Source organism: Drosophila hydei, unplaced genomic scaffold, assembly GCF_003285905.1.
Source record: "Drosophila hydei strain 15085-1641.00,03,60 unplaced genomic scaffold, DhydRS2 tig00000237-arrow-arrow-pilon, whole genome shotgun sequence".
Lineage (NCBI taxonomy): Eukaryota > Metazoa > Arthropoda > Insecta > Diptera > Drosophilidae > Drosophila > Drosophila hydei.
Genome location: NW_022045691.1, coordinates 2,053,052 through 2,073,760, shown reverse-complemented (window position 1 = coordinate 2,073,760; position 20,709 = coordinate 2,053,052). Strand labels below are relative to the sequence as shown.

Sequence of the window (20,709 nt, the reverse complement as noted above, 5' to 3'; positions counted from 1 at the left end):
GAACTGTGCCCAAAATTCCAAATATATATGTATTTACAATACAATTGTAATAATTTATAGTAATTTAACGTTTCTTTCTTTCTGTAACTATTTAGATCACATTTATAGAGAACCGAGGTTTACGCCCTACAGATAACTCATGTGTCTGTGCGACATGCGCTTACGTCCCGATCCACCCAAGCTGCCGCCCATATGAGCCAAGCTGACGCTCAAGCCCGATTCGTAGGCCGTCTGCGTCTGGGATCGCGTCTCATTGTTGCCCAGGGAGCAGGTGGGCAGCGTGTGACAGTAGCGACGCAGCTGCTGCTTAAATGCGGCTGTCGTTAGAGTATAGAGCACTGGATTCAACGCCGAGTTCACTGGCAGGACCAGCACAGCCAGCCAGGCATACAAATCGGGCGATATAACACAGCCTAGAAGAGTAAAGCACGAGCTAGAGCAAGTGAGAAAGAGAGAGAGAGAGCTGGATGCTGTGCTTACCTGAGAGCGCTGCCACCTTAACCACGATTATGGGCAGCCAGCAGGCGCAGTCGGTGGTCACAATAATGGCAAAGCTGTAAAAGAAGATTAAGAATTATAAAACACTCTACTGCTCGAATTGAACAGAGATAGAAGATACTTGTGCATAGACTCTTAGAACTAAATACTCAAAGTTAAGATTGAAATATCTATTTCATGTTGCAGATTCTATAAATTTGCCAACAAATGTATAAGAACTAGAAAGAAAGAGACTTTCTAGGCTCCGCATTTTTGGAGACCTATATTCGGTGCATGGTTTATAGAGATCCTGTATACATGCCTATAAGCTATACACAGACTACAGAAACAATCAAGTATAGAGATATATCTATATGGGGTCATAAAGCCGTATCTTTTGTGGACTATATTTATACTGTCCTTCTAGACTATAGGGCACTTTTTATATACTATAAAGATTATATATTAAATATGTTTGAACTATATAGTGACAACATAGAGAAGTCTATTAAGATGATATATATCATACTATATATCAAATTGTATATGATATCTTTACGAGATTTTATAGACTGTTTAGAGCCTAGCTATAGCCACAGCTGCTATAGCTACGCTTCAGACGCCTTTTCTCTCTGAGTAATGTATATAAAAGAAATGCCCAGAGCAGAGCTCTTTATATCATATAAATGACTGTAGACTGTAGCGACTATAAAAGTTATATAAGCTATGGCTAAAGTCTCGTCTCTCCACTCACCGCGTGGCCACCACGCTCTCTCGTCCACTGTGGGTGCTTCTCATGCCACCGCCAGAGTCGCGGATCGCCTGCAGCATGCGCACATAGGAATAGAGTATGAAGATCAGGGAGATGGTGTTAATGCAGATGAACAGCAGCGCCGAGTACTCCCAGCCCTTGGCGTACGGATCGTGTATGTGCAGCGAGAGGCAGACGCCATTGTTGCCATAGAAGTGCTCGCCGAAGTAGTCGTTGGTCAGGAGCGGAGCTGCTGCCAGGCCAAAGCTGATGCCCCACACTAGAAGCAGACGCAACACAATTCTGCAAAATTGATGCTCGTTTGAGTGCCAGATTGCTTTACAACACTACTCAATAGTGTTGCCAAATGTCAACGTGAAGTTACCTAACTTTTTCCGTGTCGCGTGGCTTTAGAGGTCTTGTGACCGACATCAGACGATCCCAGGTGACGAGCGTGAGCAGCAGCGTCGACGACTGACAGCTGAAGGTGCTCAGAAAGCCTGCAAATAGTGCAAAATACAGTTAGTTGTAGAATACATATCAGAGTGCAGCTAGACCGGGCTGCTCTCGGGGCACACCCACCCGCAAAGGCGCAGAGCTCGCTGTGCCGCCAGGACTCCTCGTGTCGTATGTACTGCCCCCGGAAGCTGATGTCGGCGCATGCAATAAGCGTCAGGTAGATGCCCATTAGGAAGTCACTGGCCGCCAGGTGGCGCAAGTAGAGCGAATGCTCCACATTGCTGCGCGACTTGTAGAAATAGCGTCCGGCCAAAACGAGTAGATTGCCCACCACAGCAATCGAAGCCATGATCCAAACGCTGTGGAAAGTGGAGGCAGAATAGAGCAGTGAATTAATAGAACTGAGCAATCAATCAGTCAATCGATTGATTGAACAATTTGTGCATGAATAGCACAGAGCTTGAAAGCGCTATGCATAGCTGAAACAACGAATCTATAGAGATCAAGGAGGGTTTTAGTGAGTGATTGATTGAATGACTGAATGACTGATTGACGATATAAAATTATGTATAAATACAAAAGCTTATGATTGATTGACTGGTGACTAACTGAATACATTTGTCTGCCTGTTAAAGCTAATGACTGACTGATTGCTTGATTGACGAATAACGCACAAAGAAGTGGAATTGTTAAACAAAAGTTGCCTCTGATTAGCTGATGAATTGATTGATGAGCAGTGCTCAGCCTGTCAAAGGAAACTATTAATACCTGAAAGAGTTTTTAGAGTTGATTGACTGATTGAGCGACTATTTGAAGAACAGTAGGTTGTGGGTGGAGAAACTATTGAAAATAACTGCAGAGGTGATTGATTGATTGATTGACCTATCTTAAGGCAATGTAAAAAGAGAGCTAGCTCTAAAACAATGTCTAGGTATAGTTGAAAGAGTTGTTCTTGATTGAGTAACTGGCTGACTGACTGATTGATTGACTGAACGTTAAAAGCTAATGTTAAATTTAAATTTAATTAGCTTTATGGATTGCTTGAGCAAGTCGTTGTTAGAGGTAGTTCAATTATTTTATATATTCCAGGAATTATGGATTGTGAGTAATTGAATATAAATAGAAAGAGAACTTAATGAGTAAGAGAGAGAGAGAGAGAGAGAGAGAGAGAGGGGGGGGGGTAAGTTGTCCTACTGCGTATGCGAATGGAATATCAATTGGCATAGCTTTTGGGCAATTAAAGGAAATTTAAGTGGCAAAAGCCACACAAAGGCGACTTCTGCTGAATGCTATTGGCCAATTAGCTGTGTGCCATGGATGTGTGTGTGTGTGTGTGTGCGGGTGCGGGTGTGGTCGAATAGGTGCTCATTATTGCAGTCATAGTTGGTGCTGAAATTAGGATTCGCTTGGCACAGGCAGCCCACGACTGTTTGTGACAATTGCGAATGCTTTGCCTTTACTTTTGATTTGATTGCCCATTGGAGGTGGGACGGGGTCGGGACACAGTTATCATAAAATCACTGTAATTTATGCCCGTTTCCATTCATTTGCTCGACAAACATTTCCTTCTAGTTACGCACGGAAGCCAGAAATCATATCAACTTGTTGGCTTAAAGCTAAAGCCCACAGGCAGGCAGAGTTTGCATGGAATTATGATCGAATGACACTTGCTTAAAGTTGTCGCTGCCAGCTTTAGCGTTAACAGGCATCACGGAAACAAGCCTCTGTCTTATGTGAATGCCATTTGCAAGTAATTAGTTTAGCCTTGAGTCGAGTTTCTTTAACTAGATTACAGCTATCAAATAAACAAATTGTATAGACAATTTCCAGGGACAAAGGGATGAGCAGAGGCATGCCAACAATCCAGTCATCAGTTTGCTTACCTTGCCCCAGACTCATTCAAAATGGCAAGGACTGGTGCTCAGGGTATATGCCAGTCGACTACTCCCGATAAGAAACTCATTTCGGAAGCGCAAGGCACACATTTGATGCTAACTGCTAGTCAACTATGCCCTAACCAACCCAAATCAGGGTTTGTGTAAATTTTAAAGCCTTCTTCAAGCTTTAAATGAAGACAGCTAAACTTAGCCAACTTTGACAAGAGGCTAAAAGTGCTAGTTAATAAACTATAGTTGAGTTTTGAAACTGTTATAGAATACTTTTAAGGCCTATATATATTTTGTGCGGGTGGCTGTGTGGCAACAGTTGGCAACCGGAGACGTGTGGCATTTGCTGCTACAAGTTGCCGAAAAGGTTTTCACATGTGCTCAAATAACGCTTTAAGCACTGAGGCAGCAGGTGGAGCGCGGAGCGAACAAAGAACTGTGAAAAAGTATTTAATTTTTATGAAAGCGTCAACTAAAAATAATATGATAATGTAACTGGCACATGCCAGCCAGGCTGCGCGCCGTGCAGGCATCCAGAGGGACTCAGCCACACTCCACACTCAGAGGGGCAGATGAAGGGTGCGACTAGCTGTTAATATTTGCCCTGCAGCTTAGACGAACGGCAGAGCCGAGCAGCAGTTGAATGAGTAGATTCGAATGAGTATGCTCAAACACATGCTGAAACTTACATTAAGCATACGCTGGGCTGGCTGCTGAGGGCTTGAAAGGGTGGAAAAGGGTTTAGAGTGGGTAGCACTCGGAAAACTCCGACAGCACGCAGAGCGTGTAAATGCAAGCAAAACAAACAAACAAGCAAACGTGTATGGATAGATAGATAGATGGCTAGATGTGGGGAGACCTCAAGGAAAAACGTAATTTTCATTTTCACTTGGCACAAACAAAGGGGCGGGGCACTTAGCATCATCTCTCACACCCTCAACAAACAGACAGCAGCCGGATAATCACTCAGCCCAGTTAGCAGCCGATGACAAGTGCTGACTGCCGACTGCCGACTGCTGCCTGCTGTCGGTTGCTTTTCCCAGATGAAAATGAAAAATGCCAAATGGAAAAGACGTTTGCACCCTCTCCTAAATGTAAGAAAAACAAAGTTAGCACTCTGCAGTCGGGTAGAAACGGCTGCATAATGCTCGTTCAAGTAGATGTGGCTTAGACATAGTCAGATTTGCCTAGGAGTCAATCCATAGAGAAGATCAACAGCATCTCATCAGGGATCAGCTATGAAATTGTCGTTTGTATTCCGCATCTGACAGCTCCGTTGAGCAAGGATAGTGCAATTCTCAAGTCTCTAGAATAAACATTTTGCAAAACCAATTTAAACTCACGACGAGCCTAAAAAGTTTCCACTAGTCATCAAAGGGGCTCAGAAAATATCTGCAATATATTTGAGAACCTGAAAAAGCTTTAAAAGCCTCCTTAAAGGGGAAAGACAGGCGGCAGAGCAGATGGACGAACAGACGGACTGACAGAAGGACAAACGGAAGATGCACAGAAGGACGGACGGAAGGACGGACGAACAGATGACCGAACAGATCGACAGACAGAGGAACAGACAGATTGATAGACGCTCAGATGGTAGAGCAGATGACAGGGCAGAAGGACAGACAGACAGAAGGACAGACAAACAGACAGATGGACAGACAGGACAGAGTTACAGACGGACATCAGTCGGACAAGCGAACATACACACGGAGTGTTAGACGAACCTGGTTCGATCGACTCGACTGAGAGACATGCGTCACATGCTCAAACTGTGTGCCTGGGTTAGGTTGTCAGGAATGTTAGTCAATTGTGGAGCGAAGCTCAGTTCGCATTCTTATTTATAAATTGTCGCAGCTTAGTAACATAACTCAGAAAAAAAAAAAAAAAACAAAAAAAAAATAAACACGTCGTGAGAAATAGTCCAAAATTTGCAAACATACGAGAAGTCAGCATGCATTTTGAGTACCAGCGCCAAGGTCAGGAGACTAGCCCCATCGTCGATCTGGATCTGGTAGTGCGCAATCGAGGCGGAGGCGTGCCATGTGCCGGCCGGAATGGCCTAATGGCGGAGCCGCCCTCCGCCGCTCCGCTAGGCAGCACCGATCATCAGCATCAAATGCGTTTGCTGGTGCTGCGCGAGCGCCTGCGTCGCGCCCTATACAACTGACTGTACTAACAGAGGCTATACGAGCTGTCATGCGAGCAGCCATGTAAAAGATCTAAAAAATACCACAGCCACGCAATCTAAAATTCAAATACAAAAATTGAGGCGAAACAATATATATTAAAAATAAATCTTTTCGTCCAGTTTTCTATTGGTATCAACTCTTGCGTCTCTCTCTATTTGTAATATGTTTGTCTGGTCTGATCTGATGATATCTCTTATCTCTTATCTCTTATATCTTCTTTTATCTCTTCTGTCTCTCATTGCTCTCGCTCTACCATTTCTCTTCCATCTCTCACCTCTTTCACTTTTAGGTCTTTTCGTCCAGTTTTTTATTGGTATCAACTCTTGCCTCTCTCTTTATAATATATTTGTCTGATCTGATCTGATGATCTCTCTCTTATCTCTTATCTCTTATCTCTTCTGTCTCTCATCGCTCTCGCTCATTTCTCTGTCTTCCATTTCTCTTCCATCTCTCACCTCTTCCACTTTTAGGTCTTTTCGTCCAGTTTTCTATTAGTATCAACTCTTGCGTCTCTCTCTCTCTTTATAATATATTTGTCTGGTCTGATCTGATGATCTCTCTCTTATCTCTTATCTCTTATATCTTATATCTTTTATCTCTTCTGTCTCTCATCGCTCTCGCTCATTTCTCTGTCTTCCATTTCTCTTCCATCTCTCACCTCTTCCACTTTTTGGTTTTTTTCTTCCAGTTTTCTATTGGTATCAACTCTTGCCTCTCTCTCTCTATTTATAATATATTTGTCTGATCTGATCTGATGATCTCTCTCTTATCTCTTATCTCTTCTCTTATATCTTATATCTTTTATCTCTTCTGTCTCTCATCGCTCTCGCTCATTTCTCTGTCTTCCATTTCTCTTCCATCTCTCACCTCTTCCACTTTTTGGTTTTTTTCTTCCAGTTTTCTATTGGTATCAACTCTTGCCTCTCTCTCTCTATTTATAATATATTTGTCTGATCTGATCTGATGATCTCTTTCTTATCTATCTCTTATCTCTTATCTCTTATATCTTATATCTTATATCTTATATCTTATATCTTATATCTTATATCTTATATCTTATATCTTTTATCTCTTCTGTCTCTCATCGCTCTCGCTCTTTTCTCTCTCTCCCATTTCTATTCCATCTGTGACCTCTCCCACTTTTAGGTCTGCCTCTCCCGCCCTCTCTTCTCCCCCCAATTTTTTTCATATCAATCCAGTTAAGTGTTGTAAAACGCTTGTTTACGCTTGTTCAACAGTTTGCACTTGCAGCTGCTTTACAAAGTACTCTGCATATGTATTAGATATAACTAGTATAGCCTATACCCATTGCAAACGGCCGAAATAGGGTATAATGAGCTAAGATAATTCAGTCAAGCCAGCTCAAAGAATCTATTACATCGAAAAGCCAAGTCGCTTGAGCCAAATGTTTCAGACTGTTCCTCTGTCTATGCGTCTCTTCCACTCAATTAAGCTGGTTACAGGGTATATTTAGTAGCTGTAATATGAGGGGACTGCGAAAAGAATATGCAAAAGCATAAACAGAGTCCAAATGGTAAACAGTAAACATAAACATAAACTGGAAGGCGAATGTCGTCAGTTGCAGCAAAGGATTAGCCGAAGCGAGCAAGGAGCAGGAGCTGGAGCAGGACCAGGGGCTGGAGGCTGAGAGAGGTGGCATAGGACACTTACCTGCCGCGCAGCAACTGATTATCGAGCAGATGGAAGGTGCTGCTGATGCCATCGCCGCGGGGATCGCAAACGCGCACATGCAACGCGGCGCGACACAAATGAAACCACGAGAAGTAGCTGAAAAAAGACAGAGATAAAGTGAGACGGCGAGAGAGGGAGAGCAGGAGAGAAAAGAGATTTGGCAATTGCCAACAGAAGCAGGAATATTGTGCTTAAGTCGACTGTGCCATGCTCTGCACACAGTTCAGCTAGCGTTCGAGACGCGTGTGCTCTTGATTACCTCAGTGGCTCTCAAACTGTGCGAAGTCGTGCTTTGCGGATTCCTTAGCAATGAGTCGAATATATTGCTTCTGTGAGAGATATGCTTTTGACAAAATACTGTTTGGACTCTCAAACTGTAAGCATTGAATGGTATTCAAACTGTAAGACTAGAAACTGATGATATTTACCAAACTAGAGCAGGTTTCATAAGACGTTTTCTAGTCTTAGTGATCGGACACTCAAACCGTAAATGTAAAATGACTCTAAAACTGTGTTAAGCACTTTGTATTTTCATTAGTAACTGTGTCTGCTTGAACATTTTTTCAAAATAAGGACTCTGAAACTGTAACATGCACAGTACACTCAAAACTGTAGATTTGTTAAGCTTGCAAAAGCATCTTCAGTTTCGGCTCATAAACTATGGCGACTCATCAAATTTAATGTCAAAGTGACTTTAAAACTGTATATTATCTGTATGGAAATAAATGACAGATATACATATATGCTATATATATATATACTGCATATACCCCATTTATATGCTGCGCACAGAGCATTAGCCTGCTTATGGGCCATTACTGGGTATTGATTTGATACTTACATAAAGTCCAGATTGGTCAGATTTTGCAGCACAGCCGGCTGGAGGGTCTTGAAGCGATTGCCGTTTAGCAGCAGAGAGTTTAGATTTTCCAGGCAGTCGAAGGCGTGCAAATCGAACTTCTCGATTTGATTCTCATTCAAATGCCTGCAGAATATTGATGCAAAGGTTAATCTCTGTCCGTGTCTGTCTGTGTGTGGGTGGCTAATAGAGAGAAGCCCCTGGCTTCGGCGTGCAAGGCAAGTTTTCTTGAAGTTTTGTCATTAAAGTTTTATCATTTGCTGCTTGTTATTCAATATGCATTAGAACCAAAGCCAGACTCGAGCTTAGCTTAACTTAAGTTGGCTTATTTTATTTTTCAAATATTTTCCCCATTTTCTCTTTTCCTTTGGCATTCCAGTTGATGCGTCTGCCGCGTGCCTTTTGTCAGTCGTTATTGATAAATGAAATTCCTCGGCATGAAGCCACAAAGCAAACCCTTCGTTGCCCACCCAGCTCGCCTGCCCCTCTCTCTCATTCCACGGCCCTTTGTGCCCAATTCTTTTTTGTGGTTAAGCCTAAGCAAATTGGAAAAGCTCAATGGGCAAGATAAGCCGCGACACATTTTTATGTGGCTATCAGCAGCTTCGCCTTCTCCCGGGGCCCGACAACATATTTTGCGCGCCAATACCCTGTAGAAGATGTGAAGCAAGGCCATGCTGGACTATATATATTTGAATAATCTTTAGACAATTACAGGGTATATGCCGGGTCTGTCAGCAAATAGGCTATATGCCTATGCTATCATATGAGAATCCAATTAGAGCTTGTAGAACATTGTTTTAGCTGATAGGGAAACTTCGCATCATCTCGAAGCGAACTAGCTTTTCCAATTACAGGGTATATGGCTAGTCTATTATTTGCGTAGGCTTAGCCTAAGCGATGCTTATCAGAAACATATATTCTTAGCTTATGTAAAGGCAAGCCTGTTTAAAATCGAATTGAACCATGCCAATTTACAGGGTATGTAGTAGTCTATCATACTTGTTGACAGAGCTGCAGCAAACTATGCTGTGTATATGCTTTTTACTTATAAATAAAGCTATTGGAACCGCATCAAATAGCAGTTTCTTCAATTACAGGGTATAGCTCTGTCTGTCATATTGTCTACAAAGAGAGAGAGAGGCACAGCCGTTTGTAACTCATGAGTAGAGAAGTTAAGGAATAAATAAAAGTTTATGTATAATTGCCCCTTTACAGGGTATATGCCCAGTCTGTCATCTTTTCCTAGGCATTTAGAAAACTCTCAACTAGCTTTGCAGTCGCAATACCAGCAGAGCTTTAACTATACCACACAGCTAACACACAAACAGGGTATATGCCTCGTCGACATTTTGGCTGAGCTGCAAAGGGAACCTTTTCGGTTCCTTTGCCTTGTTTGTTTCCTTTGTGACTTACAGTCCTTGCAGATAGCTGAGATTGCAAAAGGTTCCTTCGCGTATGTAAGACAATTGATTTCCAGCTAAAAATCTGCAAAAAGCCACAAAAATGCGTAAAATGTTAGCGCTGCGAAGGGGACACGCCCCATGCCCCATTCCCCCACTAGGTAACCCCTGTGAGGAATACTTACAAGTGTCGAAGCTGTGGAAATGTGAACGTGTTCGGCTCAATGCTCGCAATTTGATTGTGCGCCAAGGACAAAGTCTGCAAATGGAGCAAGTTGCTAGGAAACATGCCCAAATGTAGCTGCTGCAGACGATTGTTGTTCAAATAGCTGTGCAGGTGGGGGAGTTGGAGTAGAAGGAGACGGGGCGGAGGGGGGGTGACGATTAGTGTTATCTATATAGCTCAGATCTTAGCATCGTTTCAATGCTACTTACAGCACCTCCAAGCTGTGCAGCTGTGCAAAAACCTGCGAGCCAAAGTTTGCTATCAAATTGCCCCTCAGATCGCTGTGGAGCAAAAGTAATTCAAGTTTTAATATGATTAGCAAATGGGCTTTACTTACAGTTCCACCAATTGCTGTAGGTAGCGAAAATTATTGCTGCTTAGGCTGCTCAGTTGATTGCGTGCCAAAATCCTGAAACATTTCACCAAAAATTGTTTTTTAATGCGCAAAGGCAGAGACTACGAAAGGCACCGAACGCCAAATACTCTATTATAATACACACAATTTTTGATATTCAAAGCAGCTAACCAAAGCCAAGCATAGCAGCTCTATGTGCTCTAAGTTCTCTAATACTTTGGAAATATTAGTGCGTTTCCAGTTTCAATTTATTTATCGATTATATCGGTTATTCCCGACTATGTGCTCTTCACTTAAGACTCAAGATCTCAAAGGATTTCAGTCATGCTCAAGCCACGAATTGTCTACGCATTTGGGCCATGCTGAGGATACTTCACCTAAGGCAGACTTAAGGCAATTCAAGATCAAATGGCACATCTCATTGAATAATGCAACTGTCGTTTGTTATCGATAACCCACACAGCTGCTGTTATCGGAAATAGTATCTTCTCAGCTTGGCCCTGGATTGATATGCCATAGTCAAAGGATTACTTGGCTCACTTACTGAATGGTTTCCAAGACAGTATATGCCACATTTTAATTGCACTTGCCACGCCCACAAGGGGCGTATACATACTAAAATACCACTATTTTTATGGGCAATTTGCTGGGGTATTTAGTGCCTAGCTACAATGATAAAAGGTAGCATGAGAACAGTTTCCGTCAAGCAAGCTCCTGGCAAACGTGAATTGCTCGGCGCGACACATTTCATGTGACATGTGTAGTACCCTGTTTTAGGCCATAAAAAGTTAGCGCATAGACAGAAACAGAGACGTAGACAGACGGACGGACAGAGAGACACCTAGAGAGCAACTTAATAAGCCATTAAATGCAACTCTGTTCGCTGCGCCCTACAGCCTTGGCTTGCCGCAACAGCAGCAGCTGTGATTCCGTTGCAGTCAAACCAACTAGCCAATGCCAAGCTGCCCCTACCCGTCTCCCCCCATCAATTTGTAGGGTGTGCAAAGTGTAACTGAGTTGTTTATGTGTTTTTGTTTTGTTTTCCGCTTTAGTTTTCTGTTGTCGCCGGCTGCAGCTGGCTGCTTCTTCTGCTTCCCTTTTAAGTTTTTTTTTGTAGTCGACTGCTCAGACCGGAACTGCCACGCCCACAGAACTTTGCAGCCTCTGTATGCGTGTGAGTGTGCGTGTGTGTGTGCTAATATATTTATTGTATAGCTGCTAAGCTCCTCCGCCCGAAAATAAACCGTCAGCCGAGGCCAAACAATGGCTCACTTTATGGCCCCAACTGGCAGGCGTTGCGTATACGCAACAATGGCTGCAGCACACACACATACACACACACACACACACGCTTATTATCAGCTGGCATTCATCTACACACCCACACACTCATACACAGAAATGATGATACAATCAACAATTGTGAGTGCACATAACTGTCCTCTGTGCGCCTCTGTGCAATAGCCTCGCTGCATGTGTGGGCGTGTGTGTTGGCGTGTTGGTCTGTTGCTGTGTATGTGTGTGTGTGTGTGCCCTTATCTACTATATAGTTATTGGCAATTACAGACTTTTTTTGTAGGTCGTTTCACCTCAGGCCAGTTGCGTTAATAAGCACTTTTGTCGCCCTCAACTCTGACAAAGCAAAAAAAAATAAAAAATATTTTAGGCACGCTCAGAATTTTTGATCCTATCCCACAGGTACAGTTGCGCACAAAACTATAAGTTTGGAAGTAATTATGAGAAGCGTTTATCGCTGCATCGATGGCGACCAAATTACAAGGCAGCAGCAGGGCTGGGGCAAAGCTTAAACAAGCTGCACAAACTGAACAACAAAACTTTAAATATTTTCCACTCACTTCAAAGTAAAATTTTATCAATAAAATATTAAATTTAATAAAAAAAATATATGTAAAAATAATAAAAACATGTGCATAAACAGGAATTTGTAAATTCAAATAGATGTTTCATGGGTAAAGCCCCAGCTTAGCTAATATAATGCAAAGGACTACCCCTATTATTTTTTTTTATAAATAAGAGTAATTGGGCATTCGACTGGCTGCTGCACATGTAATGAAAGGGGTATATTGGCTTCTAAAAACTTTTCATATATATATATAGATATATCACATACTATATACAATACTATATATCTGCTGGCAGCGTATATATATACATATATATATGAAGCTAGAGCTTCGCAATATTGAAATTTGAGTAAGTGCACATTTCGTCATAAGCTAGAGCAAGAGTATTATGCAGTCGCAGACGCCCGACTGCAACATTGTTGCTTGTTTTAATTTCAATTTATGCAAATTTCATAAGCGAACTGCCACATAAACAGTTAATGCAGCAAAATTTATTAACAGAAATATTTTGAAAAAAAATCGAAATATTTTTCTAACCAACAGGCAAATATCAGCTATAATAAACAAGCCAAGGCAGTTTTTTTCTTTACAAGTAATCAATATAAATAATAAATAATTAAGTCTTTAAACATTTAGAAATTGAGAGCGGCGCACGCGGCGTATGCGCAATATTCCAGCGCCTTCATAGAAGGCACAGGCTAAAGCTCACTGGAGTTGATGAAAGGCAGTAAAGCAAGATTTTTATGCTATAATAACTATCGTACTACAAAAGAAATTCAATTGATATATAGAAAATTGTCTCCTATGTGAACTCAGCTGTTGGCACAGCTACATTCATGAAACTTGCTGCAGCTGATTGGGAAACTTAAGCAAGCATTAGATGCATCGGTTAACTACAATAACTAGCTGTCATAAAATGTCTAGAATGTGCAGAGCTCGTCACTCAAAGTGTAGCCTGTTGGACCTATTTCAAGCTACAAACAGTGTGAAAATAAGCCTAAATTTGGAATCAACTCAACTTTGGTGTCATGCGACAAGCTTTTGCCTTGACTAAGGCCCTAAGGCGGTCAAGAACTGAAGATGAGTTAAATATGCAATATAAAATTAGTTTATCTTTAGCCAAGTCCAAAAAATACTTAAGCTCTGTATTTCTCTCTCTCTCTCTGCCTCTGTCTCTCTCACCCTTTACAACAACCCCCAAAGCATAGCGGTAAATGAAGCATAAAATGTGACTAAAGGCGGCGCCACTTAACAGTTAATTATGCGACTCATTGCAATAAAATAGTTAATAATACTTACAAAATGCGCAATTGATTGCCCGGCGCAAAGAAGTGTTCGGGCAAACGCGATAATTCATTATCGTCCATATAACTGGAAAACAGAAGGACAAAAACCGAAAAACAAGAAGGAGAACAGTGAGTAAAAAGCAGGAGAAAATATTGATGTGGCAGAGAAAGAATCGAATATAAAAACAGTGCGCCAGGGCCAGGTCCAGGGCCAATTTGAAAGGCGAGCGCCGCAGCGGCAGCAACAGCAGCAAATAAATTAAGAACACATTAATAATAAGACCTAATTAAGAGTTATGCCCCAACCAAAAGTGGAACCAGCAGCCCCAACCACATCACGAACATCTACTTACAGTGTCTTTAGCGGAATGGCGGCCAGTCTGTCCAAGGCATGCGAGTCTATCTCACGGATTGTGCAAAACTTGAGAACCCTGCATAAGGAGAGGGGAGAAAAGATATAGTTAAAGATGCAATTCAATATAGAGGTAGAGATAGAGATAGAGATAGAGATAGAGATAGAGATAGAGATAGAGATAGAGATAGAGATAGAGATAGAGATAGAGATAGAGATAGAGATAGAGATAGAGATAGAGATAGAGATAGAGATAGAGATAGAGATAGAGATAGAGATAGAGATAGAGATAGAGATAGAGATAGAGATAGAGATAGAGATAGAGATAGAGATAGAGATAGAGATAGAGATAGAGATAGAGATAGAGATAGAGATAGAGATAGAGATAGAGATAGAGATAGAGATAGAGATAGAGATAGAGATAGAGATAGAGATAGAGATAGAGATAGAGATAGAGATAGAGATAGAGATAGAGATAGAGATAGAGATAGAGATAGAGATAGAGATAGAGATAGAGATAGAGATAGAGATAGAGATAGAGATAGAGATAGAGATAGAGATAGAGATAGAGATAGAGATAGAGATAGAGATAGAGATAGAGATAGAGATAGAGATAGAGATAGAGATAGAGATAGAGATAGAGATAGAGATAGAGATAGAGATAGAGATAGAGATAGAGATAGAGATAGAGATAGAGATAGAGATAGAGATAGAGATAGAGATAGAGATAGAGATAGAGATAGAGATAGAGATAGAGATAGAGATAGAGATAGAGATAGAGATAGAGATAGAGATAGAGATAGAGATAGAGATAGAGATAGAGATAGAGATAGAGATAGAGATAGAGATAGAGATAGAGATAGAGATAGAGATAGAGATAGAGATAGAGATAGAGATAGAGATAGAGATAGAGATAGAGATAGAGATAGAGATAGAGATAGAGATAGAGATAGAGATAGAGATAGAGATAGAGATAGAGATAGAGATAGAGATAGAGATAGAGATAGAGATAGAGATAGAGATAGAGATAGAGATAGAGATAGAGATAGAGATAGAGATAGAGATAGAGATAGAGATAGAGATAGAGATAGAGATAGAGATAGAGATAGAGATAGAGATAGAGATAGAGATAGAGATAGAGATAGAGATAGAGATAGAGATAGAGATAGAGATAGAGATAGAGATAGAGATAGAGATAGAGATAGAGATAGAGATAGAGATAGAGATAGAGATAGAGATAGAGATAGAGATAGAGATAGAGATAGAGATAGAGATAGAGATAGAGATAGAGATAGAGATAGAGATAGAGATAGAGATAGAGATAGAGATAGAGATAGAGATAGAGATAGAGATAGAGATAGAGATAGAGATAGAGATAGAGATAGAGATAGAGATAGAGATAGAGATAGAGATAGAGTAGGCATACAGATAGAGATATATATAAATATATATATATATATATAGATATATAGGCATATACTTAAGGCATGTCTTATTATATTCATATAGAGTTACGTCACAGGCATCGAAACAATGAATAAAACTTAATAAATTCGAAATTCAATTGTCAAGTTTTGCGTCTCCCCGATGGAAATGGGACGATGAAAGTTGCGTACGGACAAAAGCAAAGTTTGCATTAAGAAAGGCGAGGAACTTTTGTTTATCTCTTATTATGCCTAGCCACAAAATTGTCGAAGCGTGAGTCGAGGAGTGCAACAGGAAGCAGCCCTCCCCCCAGCTCTCTGAACTGGTAAATTCAGTTATATTCAATTACCACTGAGAAAAACTTTGCTTACGTGAGTTCAGTGAAGAGACAAAGCCACAAATAGTTTCATCTGAATAGCTTAGTTATCTTTTGGCACGTTCATTGTGCGATGGATACTCTTAGGATGTCTAAACTTTTCTATTAGTGTTGGGTACTCTCTGTGACGCTCTGGAGGGTGTATATCACTTGGTGTACTCTCAATGATAATCTTAAGTTGAGGACACTTGATCTGAATCGTATCGCATCTTCGCTACACATAACTTCAAGTTATAATTGCAGCTTATCTCAGGGTTTTCCTTAACCTGGGGTATTCTCTAAGACACTCTGTAGAATATTTATTATTTAGGGTATCTTAAATTCGCGTTTATATTTTTTATATTTATATATATTTATATTTGCCCTTAGAGCAAAACTTTTTATATAGTTTCATTTGCTTCTTAGTTCCCAAGCAGCTAAGAGCACAGATGCTCTACAACTTTGTACAGGGTATCTGCTAGGCGGCATTATTTATTTACAATCACCGCTCACTGTTAACTCCCACGCACTTTTGACATTGTTTTGCTCACTCTGACAGCCTACGGTCAATTTAATTTTCACGCATGTCCATCGCCCACGTACTCTGACAGCCGCCTCGAAGGCACCGAGTTGGGTGTCGCGGCGTCTTTGTCTCCTTCAATTTGATAGTCCCGGGCGATATAATTAGGGCGTTGCAGGAATTTGTCAGTTTCAAAAAAAACGACAGCGGCTCAGGCAGCTGTCATTCAAAAGGAAGGAGGGAGTATAAAGTCGGCATCTTAGCTAAAGCATCTCACATATGTGCCCAGGCATAAGCTCTCCCGGTGATGGATTTCCAAGTGCTTAGGCTTAAGCAATGTGGCCAATAGGCAATATAGTCGTGGCAACAGACGACCGAAACCATTAACTACAAAGTCCGGCATCGTAGGCCATAGCAAATGAATCAACGACAGCTGCACTGAGCGAAAGGCGCAGATGCTTCAAGGAATTGAATGAATACGCTTTGGCATTTACCTTTGCGAGGCGAGAAACTTACATACATCACCTCCATCTGACTGCCTTCTTTCCCCTTTCCTTTTTCTCTGTCTCTCTGTATATCTCTCTGGCAATCTTTATCTTACACTCTCTCTGTCTCTCCGTCTCTCACATTCTTTTTCTTTCTTTCTTTGGGACAGAAAGTCTTTCTTTCACTCTCTCACTCTCTCTCCGTTTCACAACCTATCTCTCTGTCTGCCATTACATTCTATGATTCGCACTATGTCTCCACATCTCTCTCTCTCCGTCTCTCACATTCTTTTTCTTTCTTTCTTTGGGACAGAAAGTCTTTCTTTCACTCTCTCTCTCTCCGTTTCACAAACTATCTCTCTGTCTGCCATTACATTCTATGATGTCTCCACATCTCTCTCTCTCTCTCTTTCTGTCTCTCATTTTCTTCTATTCTTCCTCTATCTCTTTTTACTTTCTCACTTTCCTCTAGTTATCTCTAGCTCCAATTTCTCGCTTGCTTTCCCCTTTTCAATATATATATTCGATCCTCGCTCACAGCTCTAACCTTCCCCTACCTCTCTCGCATCGCTTCAGAACTCTCCAATTCCTCTATTCCAAATTCAAAATAATAAACAGTTACTTATATCAGTTACACTCGAACAGTTTTATATTATGTGACGGAATTCTACTGGCTTCGCTCCCACGCTCCGCCCTGTCTCTAGCTCTGCGCTGGGACATATTAGATTTCCACTTCCAGTAAATAAATTTGATAACAGCTTCTCCGTAATTTCATTTGTGGCTAAATTTTCGGGTATTTCTTGGGCTATTTCTTGCAGTGCTAACGAAGCGAGGCACATTTTGTCGTATGTTAAAACGATTTTACGGCTTGTGCCGTGGTCGTAGAAGTGTCCTTTAGCAGAGCTCCACATAAACTGCAAGTGCCTGCAAAACACGATACGAGCTGTCTGCCATGCCAGAACATAGCCTTCCCCCACAACATGCCGCCCATACCCGCTCAGCTGCCAGCTATTGAATGGGGTGTCTCTGGCTGCTTTAAGTACAGCGAGCGACGCTAATAGAATATTTTCCCAGGAGGAAGGACCCATTTGCAAATTTCGAGTTGTATTCGCAGTTGGCTTGACGTTGCTTGAATTTCGATACTTAACGAGCTGAAAATCCTTTACAAATACTTACAGGCTCTCCACCTCGGGCAGGGCGCTGAAGAAGTTCGCGTCGATGAGGCCAAAATTGTTGCCCGTGAGGTCGCTGGAAATAAAAACAAATGAGACGCGAATCAAATGCCATCAAAAGCAATCAAGGTAAATACTAAATACACCGAGAGAAATTGGGCAAACTGTAGGCCAACCTGAAGAGCAGAAGCGTGAGACGCATGAGAAACAGCATGAAAAGTAAGTGCTCTGGCAATTTATATGCTACTCTACAAGCATAGCTAAATATATATAAAAAAGAATTATTTCACTAGAGTATTGTATACCTAGCTCTAATCTAATCTAAAGAGAAGGTCAAGCTTTAAGCTTTTGGGAATTGCTGATCTGAATCTGAGTTTCACTAGCTGCAATTGCTGTCTAGGAAAGCTTTGCTAGGCAATCAGTTAGGATATACGATATAAGATATAGAAAGCCTGTAGTAGATATAGCAAAATGAAGCATGAAAATAATATTCATTAACTTTTAGTTTGTTAATCTTTTGTTGTTTTTGCTGTTAACCAACACTGTATGTGCAAAGGCATGCTAGAAGAATTGCTTTTCACCAAACTGATTGTGTCTTTAGGTTGCCATACGATGCCAACATTAACTAGAGTATCTCCATACTTACAGTGTTTCCAGATTGTTGCTGGGCAGCTGGAGGGGCAGCGCCGTGAGCTGCTGGAAGCGGCACAGCATCTCATTGCCGCGACATGGGCAGCTGAAGTTCTTCGCATTCGGCCATGCTGCAAGTGCATCGAAAGAATGAGAAATCGCTTTTAATGAGTCTTCACTGTGGCCATTACATTTGATATGCGCATCAAGGATAATTGTCATTCGAGTCTTTTAATTAAACGCATGAAAAACTGAATGCAAAAAATTTACATGCGGATTTCTATTATTATAATAGAAGCAGCGTCAGAAGGGGAGAGGAGAGGGAGTGGGATGTTACGACTACCGTCCGCTGGCTGGCGCCACTTGCACAGTGCTGTCGACTGTTAATTACTTCGACCTTGTCGCTGCGCACATCCAGCGTAGCGTATAGACATCTATTGAATACTCACAGCACTCGCCAATCGGTTTATCATCCATGCCCTGACGTCCGAACGAGTTTTTGCGAAACAAATGATCCCAGTACTTGGCCTCAAAGTTATTCACACAATTCTGCTCGTCCGAGTCATCATCGCAATCGACTCTGCCATCACAGTTGGCACGCTGCGGCACACACTGCGCCGTTGTATTGCAGTGGAAGTAGCCGGCCGGGCAGTTGTCCTTGTCGTCGGGCAGCAGTATGCCCGTATCTATGGCAATCAGCTTAGCGTCTAGTTCACTCTCCATCGCAGTGCTGCTGAGCTTGAGCATCGCTTGGCGCTGTCCAACACTGGCCTTTATGGCCGACTTTGACTGCTCCACACTGGCTGTAATGCTAGCCCAGGTCACTGACGATAGCGAGAGCAGTGCAGAGACAAGGCCTAGGCTTAGGAGTGCTGCAAAAGGGAGAGAGCAAGAGACAAAGAGTGAGAGAGAGGGTTAAGTTTTCAGAGTGTCTTAGATATGCTTAGGTTAGGTTGTCTGTGTGTTACGTCTTTGGGATCTATAAGAGGGAATTCATTGTATGGATTGAGCCTTGCATTGCAATTGGAAATATTAGTGTAAATTATTATAATCATTCCTCAGCTCCTTTGATATTTACAAAGCTTAAACTATTTGGGCTAACAAGTCAAAGTATCAGGAGTGCCTGACCTGTAAATACCCTGAAGACGGTTCGAGTCATCAAGGACATCTTCAGACTAAACATGGCTTTTGTGGTCCTCAAGTTATGTCACATACGGACGAACGGACAGACGAAGTTCGCTTCTCATTCTTTGACGTTTCCTCCGCAAGAGACCACATCTCCTGCTGCCTGTTGCATACGTCTGCACAAAATCAAGATACCCTATTTATTCATTTTAAATAGCTTGAGGGTATATAGAGAAAACATTTGAAAACATATTTAAATTTTCATAAAATATACAAAATTCAAGCAAAGTCGCTGCCAAGCAGTCAAGGCCAAATAATTTCGAAGACGTCGAGTAAATTATCAATTTAATTTTTGATTTGTTAAACTGGGAAATGCAGTTTTCCGATTTCAGATGAACAACAGCTTCGACTCTGATTTGATTACAAATAAATCAAATATTGAATTAGGTCAAAAACGAGTGACTGAACAAATGCCCCACAATTTCGGTCTACAAATTTGCTCAGCAGAAATATTTAACTTGATTTATAGTTGAGGTAGATATATATTAGAGGGTATCTGTTAGTCACATAAACTTTACATAGCACATGCAGCCATGTAGTTAGGCAACTGATTTACTCGACAGGCCGAAATCTGAAGCTGAAATATGCCTAACCTCCATGGATCTGAGTGAAAACCTATGTGAACTCAGCAGTGAACTCAGCTACAGCCTTCAAATTTGCTATGACTGCGGCGAATTTGATATTAATTGAGATAAACTTTATTTCAGCAAAATTTTTTATAGTTGATATAGAACAAAATCAGGCTAACTAAGATATTGTATGGAATCTTGAATAGGCTTATGAAAAGAACTGCTTTATAAATGTATACAAATCGCTGTTGTTACATTTGATGTATGTCGAGTGACTACTGTAGCTGTAAAGCCAACGAGTCCATCTGTATCTGTTGCTCTTTATATTAATTACTGAAAATGGAAATGGAAATGTAAATCGAAATGAAAATGGAATTGCATTTTGTAACAATCAAATTTACTCGGTCAATTGGTTCCAGTACCGATTCCAGTGCCAGTTCCAGTTCCAGTTCCAGTTCCGCAGCACTTAACTATTGAACATTTATCATTTTTAACGATTGCATTTAATGCAGAGTATTTTTTACGATGCAATTTTGCCAGCGGGAGAATGGGAGATGGGAATTGGAAA

General features: G+C 41.3%; 1 protein-coding gene across 1 annotated transcript; it reads right to left on the bottom strand.

The window, feature by feature from the left end:
* Nucleotides 1–24: 24 nt before the first annotated feature.
* Nucleotides 25–19,555, bottom strand: LOC111605698 (relaxin receptor 2). Its single transcript, XM_030223585.1, has 17 exons — nt 19,516–19,555; nt 18,837–19,259; nt 18,404–18,518; nt 17,762–17,833; nt 13,802–13,879; nt 13,462–13,533; nt 10,280–10,351; nt 10,152–10,223; nt 9,902–10,045; nt 9,730–9,801; nt 8,296–8,439; nt 7,434–7,550; nt 1,811–2,046; nt 1,614–1,728; nt 1,232–1,531; nt 481–554; nt 25–413 (listed from the first exon to the last, which is right to left on the bottom strand). Exons 1-17 carry the CDS (start codon nt 19,553–19,555, stop codon nt 127–129), a joined length of 2,433 nt encoding a protein of 810 aa, XP_030079445.1. The 3' UTR covers nt 25–126.
* Between the last annotated feature and the right edge of the window lie 1,154 nt (nt 19,556–20,709).

What these genes read in the sequence shown, in the direction of transcription:
- LOC111605698 (XM_030223585.1), bottom strand. Translation starts at nt 19,555, where the DNA reads ATGTCCTTGATGACTCGAACCGTCTTCAGGGTATTTACAG. An exon ending in CGTCTTCAGGGTATTTACAG is followed by an intron (nt 19,260 to 19,515) that starts GTCAGGCACTCC and finishes TCCCTTTTGCAG; the next exon opens with CACTCCTAAGCCTAGGCCTT. An exon ending in CTGCACAGCTTGGAGGTGCT is followed by an intron (nt 10,046 to 10,151) that starts GTAAGTAGCATT and finishes CCACCTGCACAG; the next exon opens with CTATTTGAACAACAATCGTC.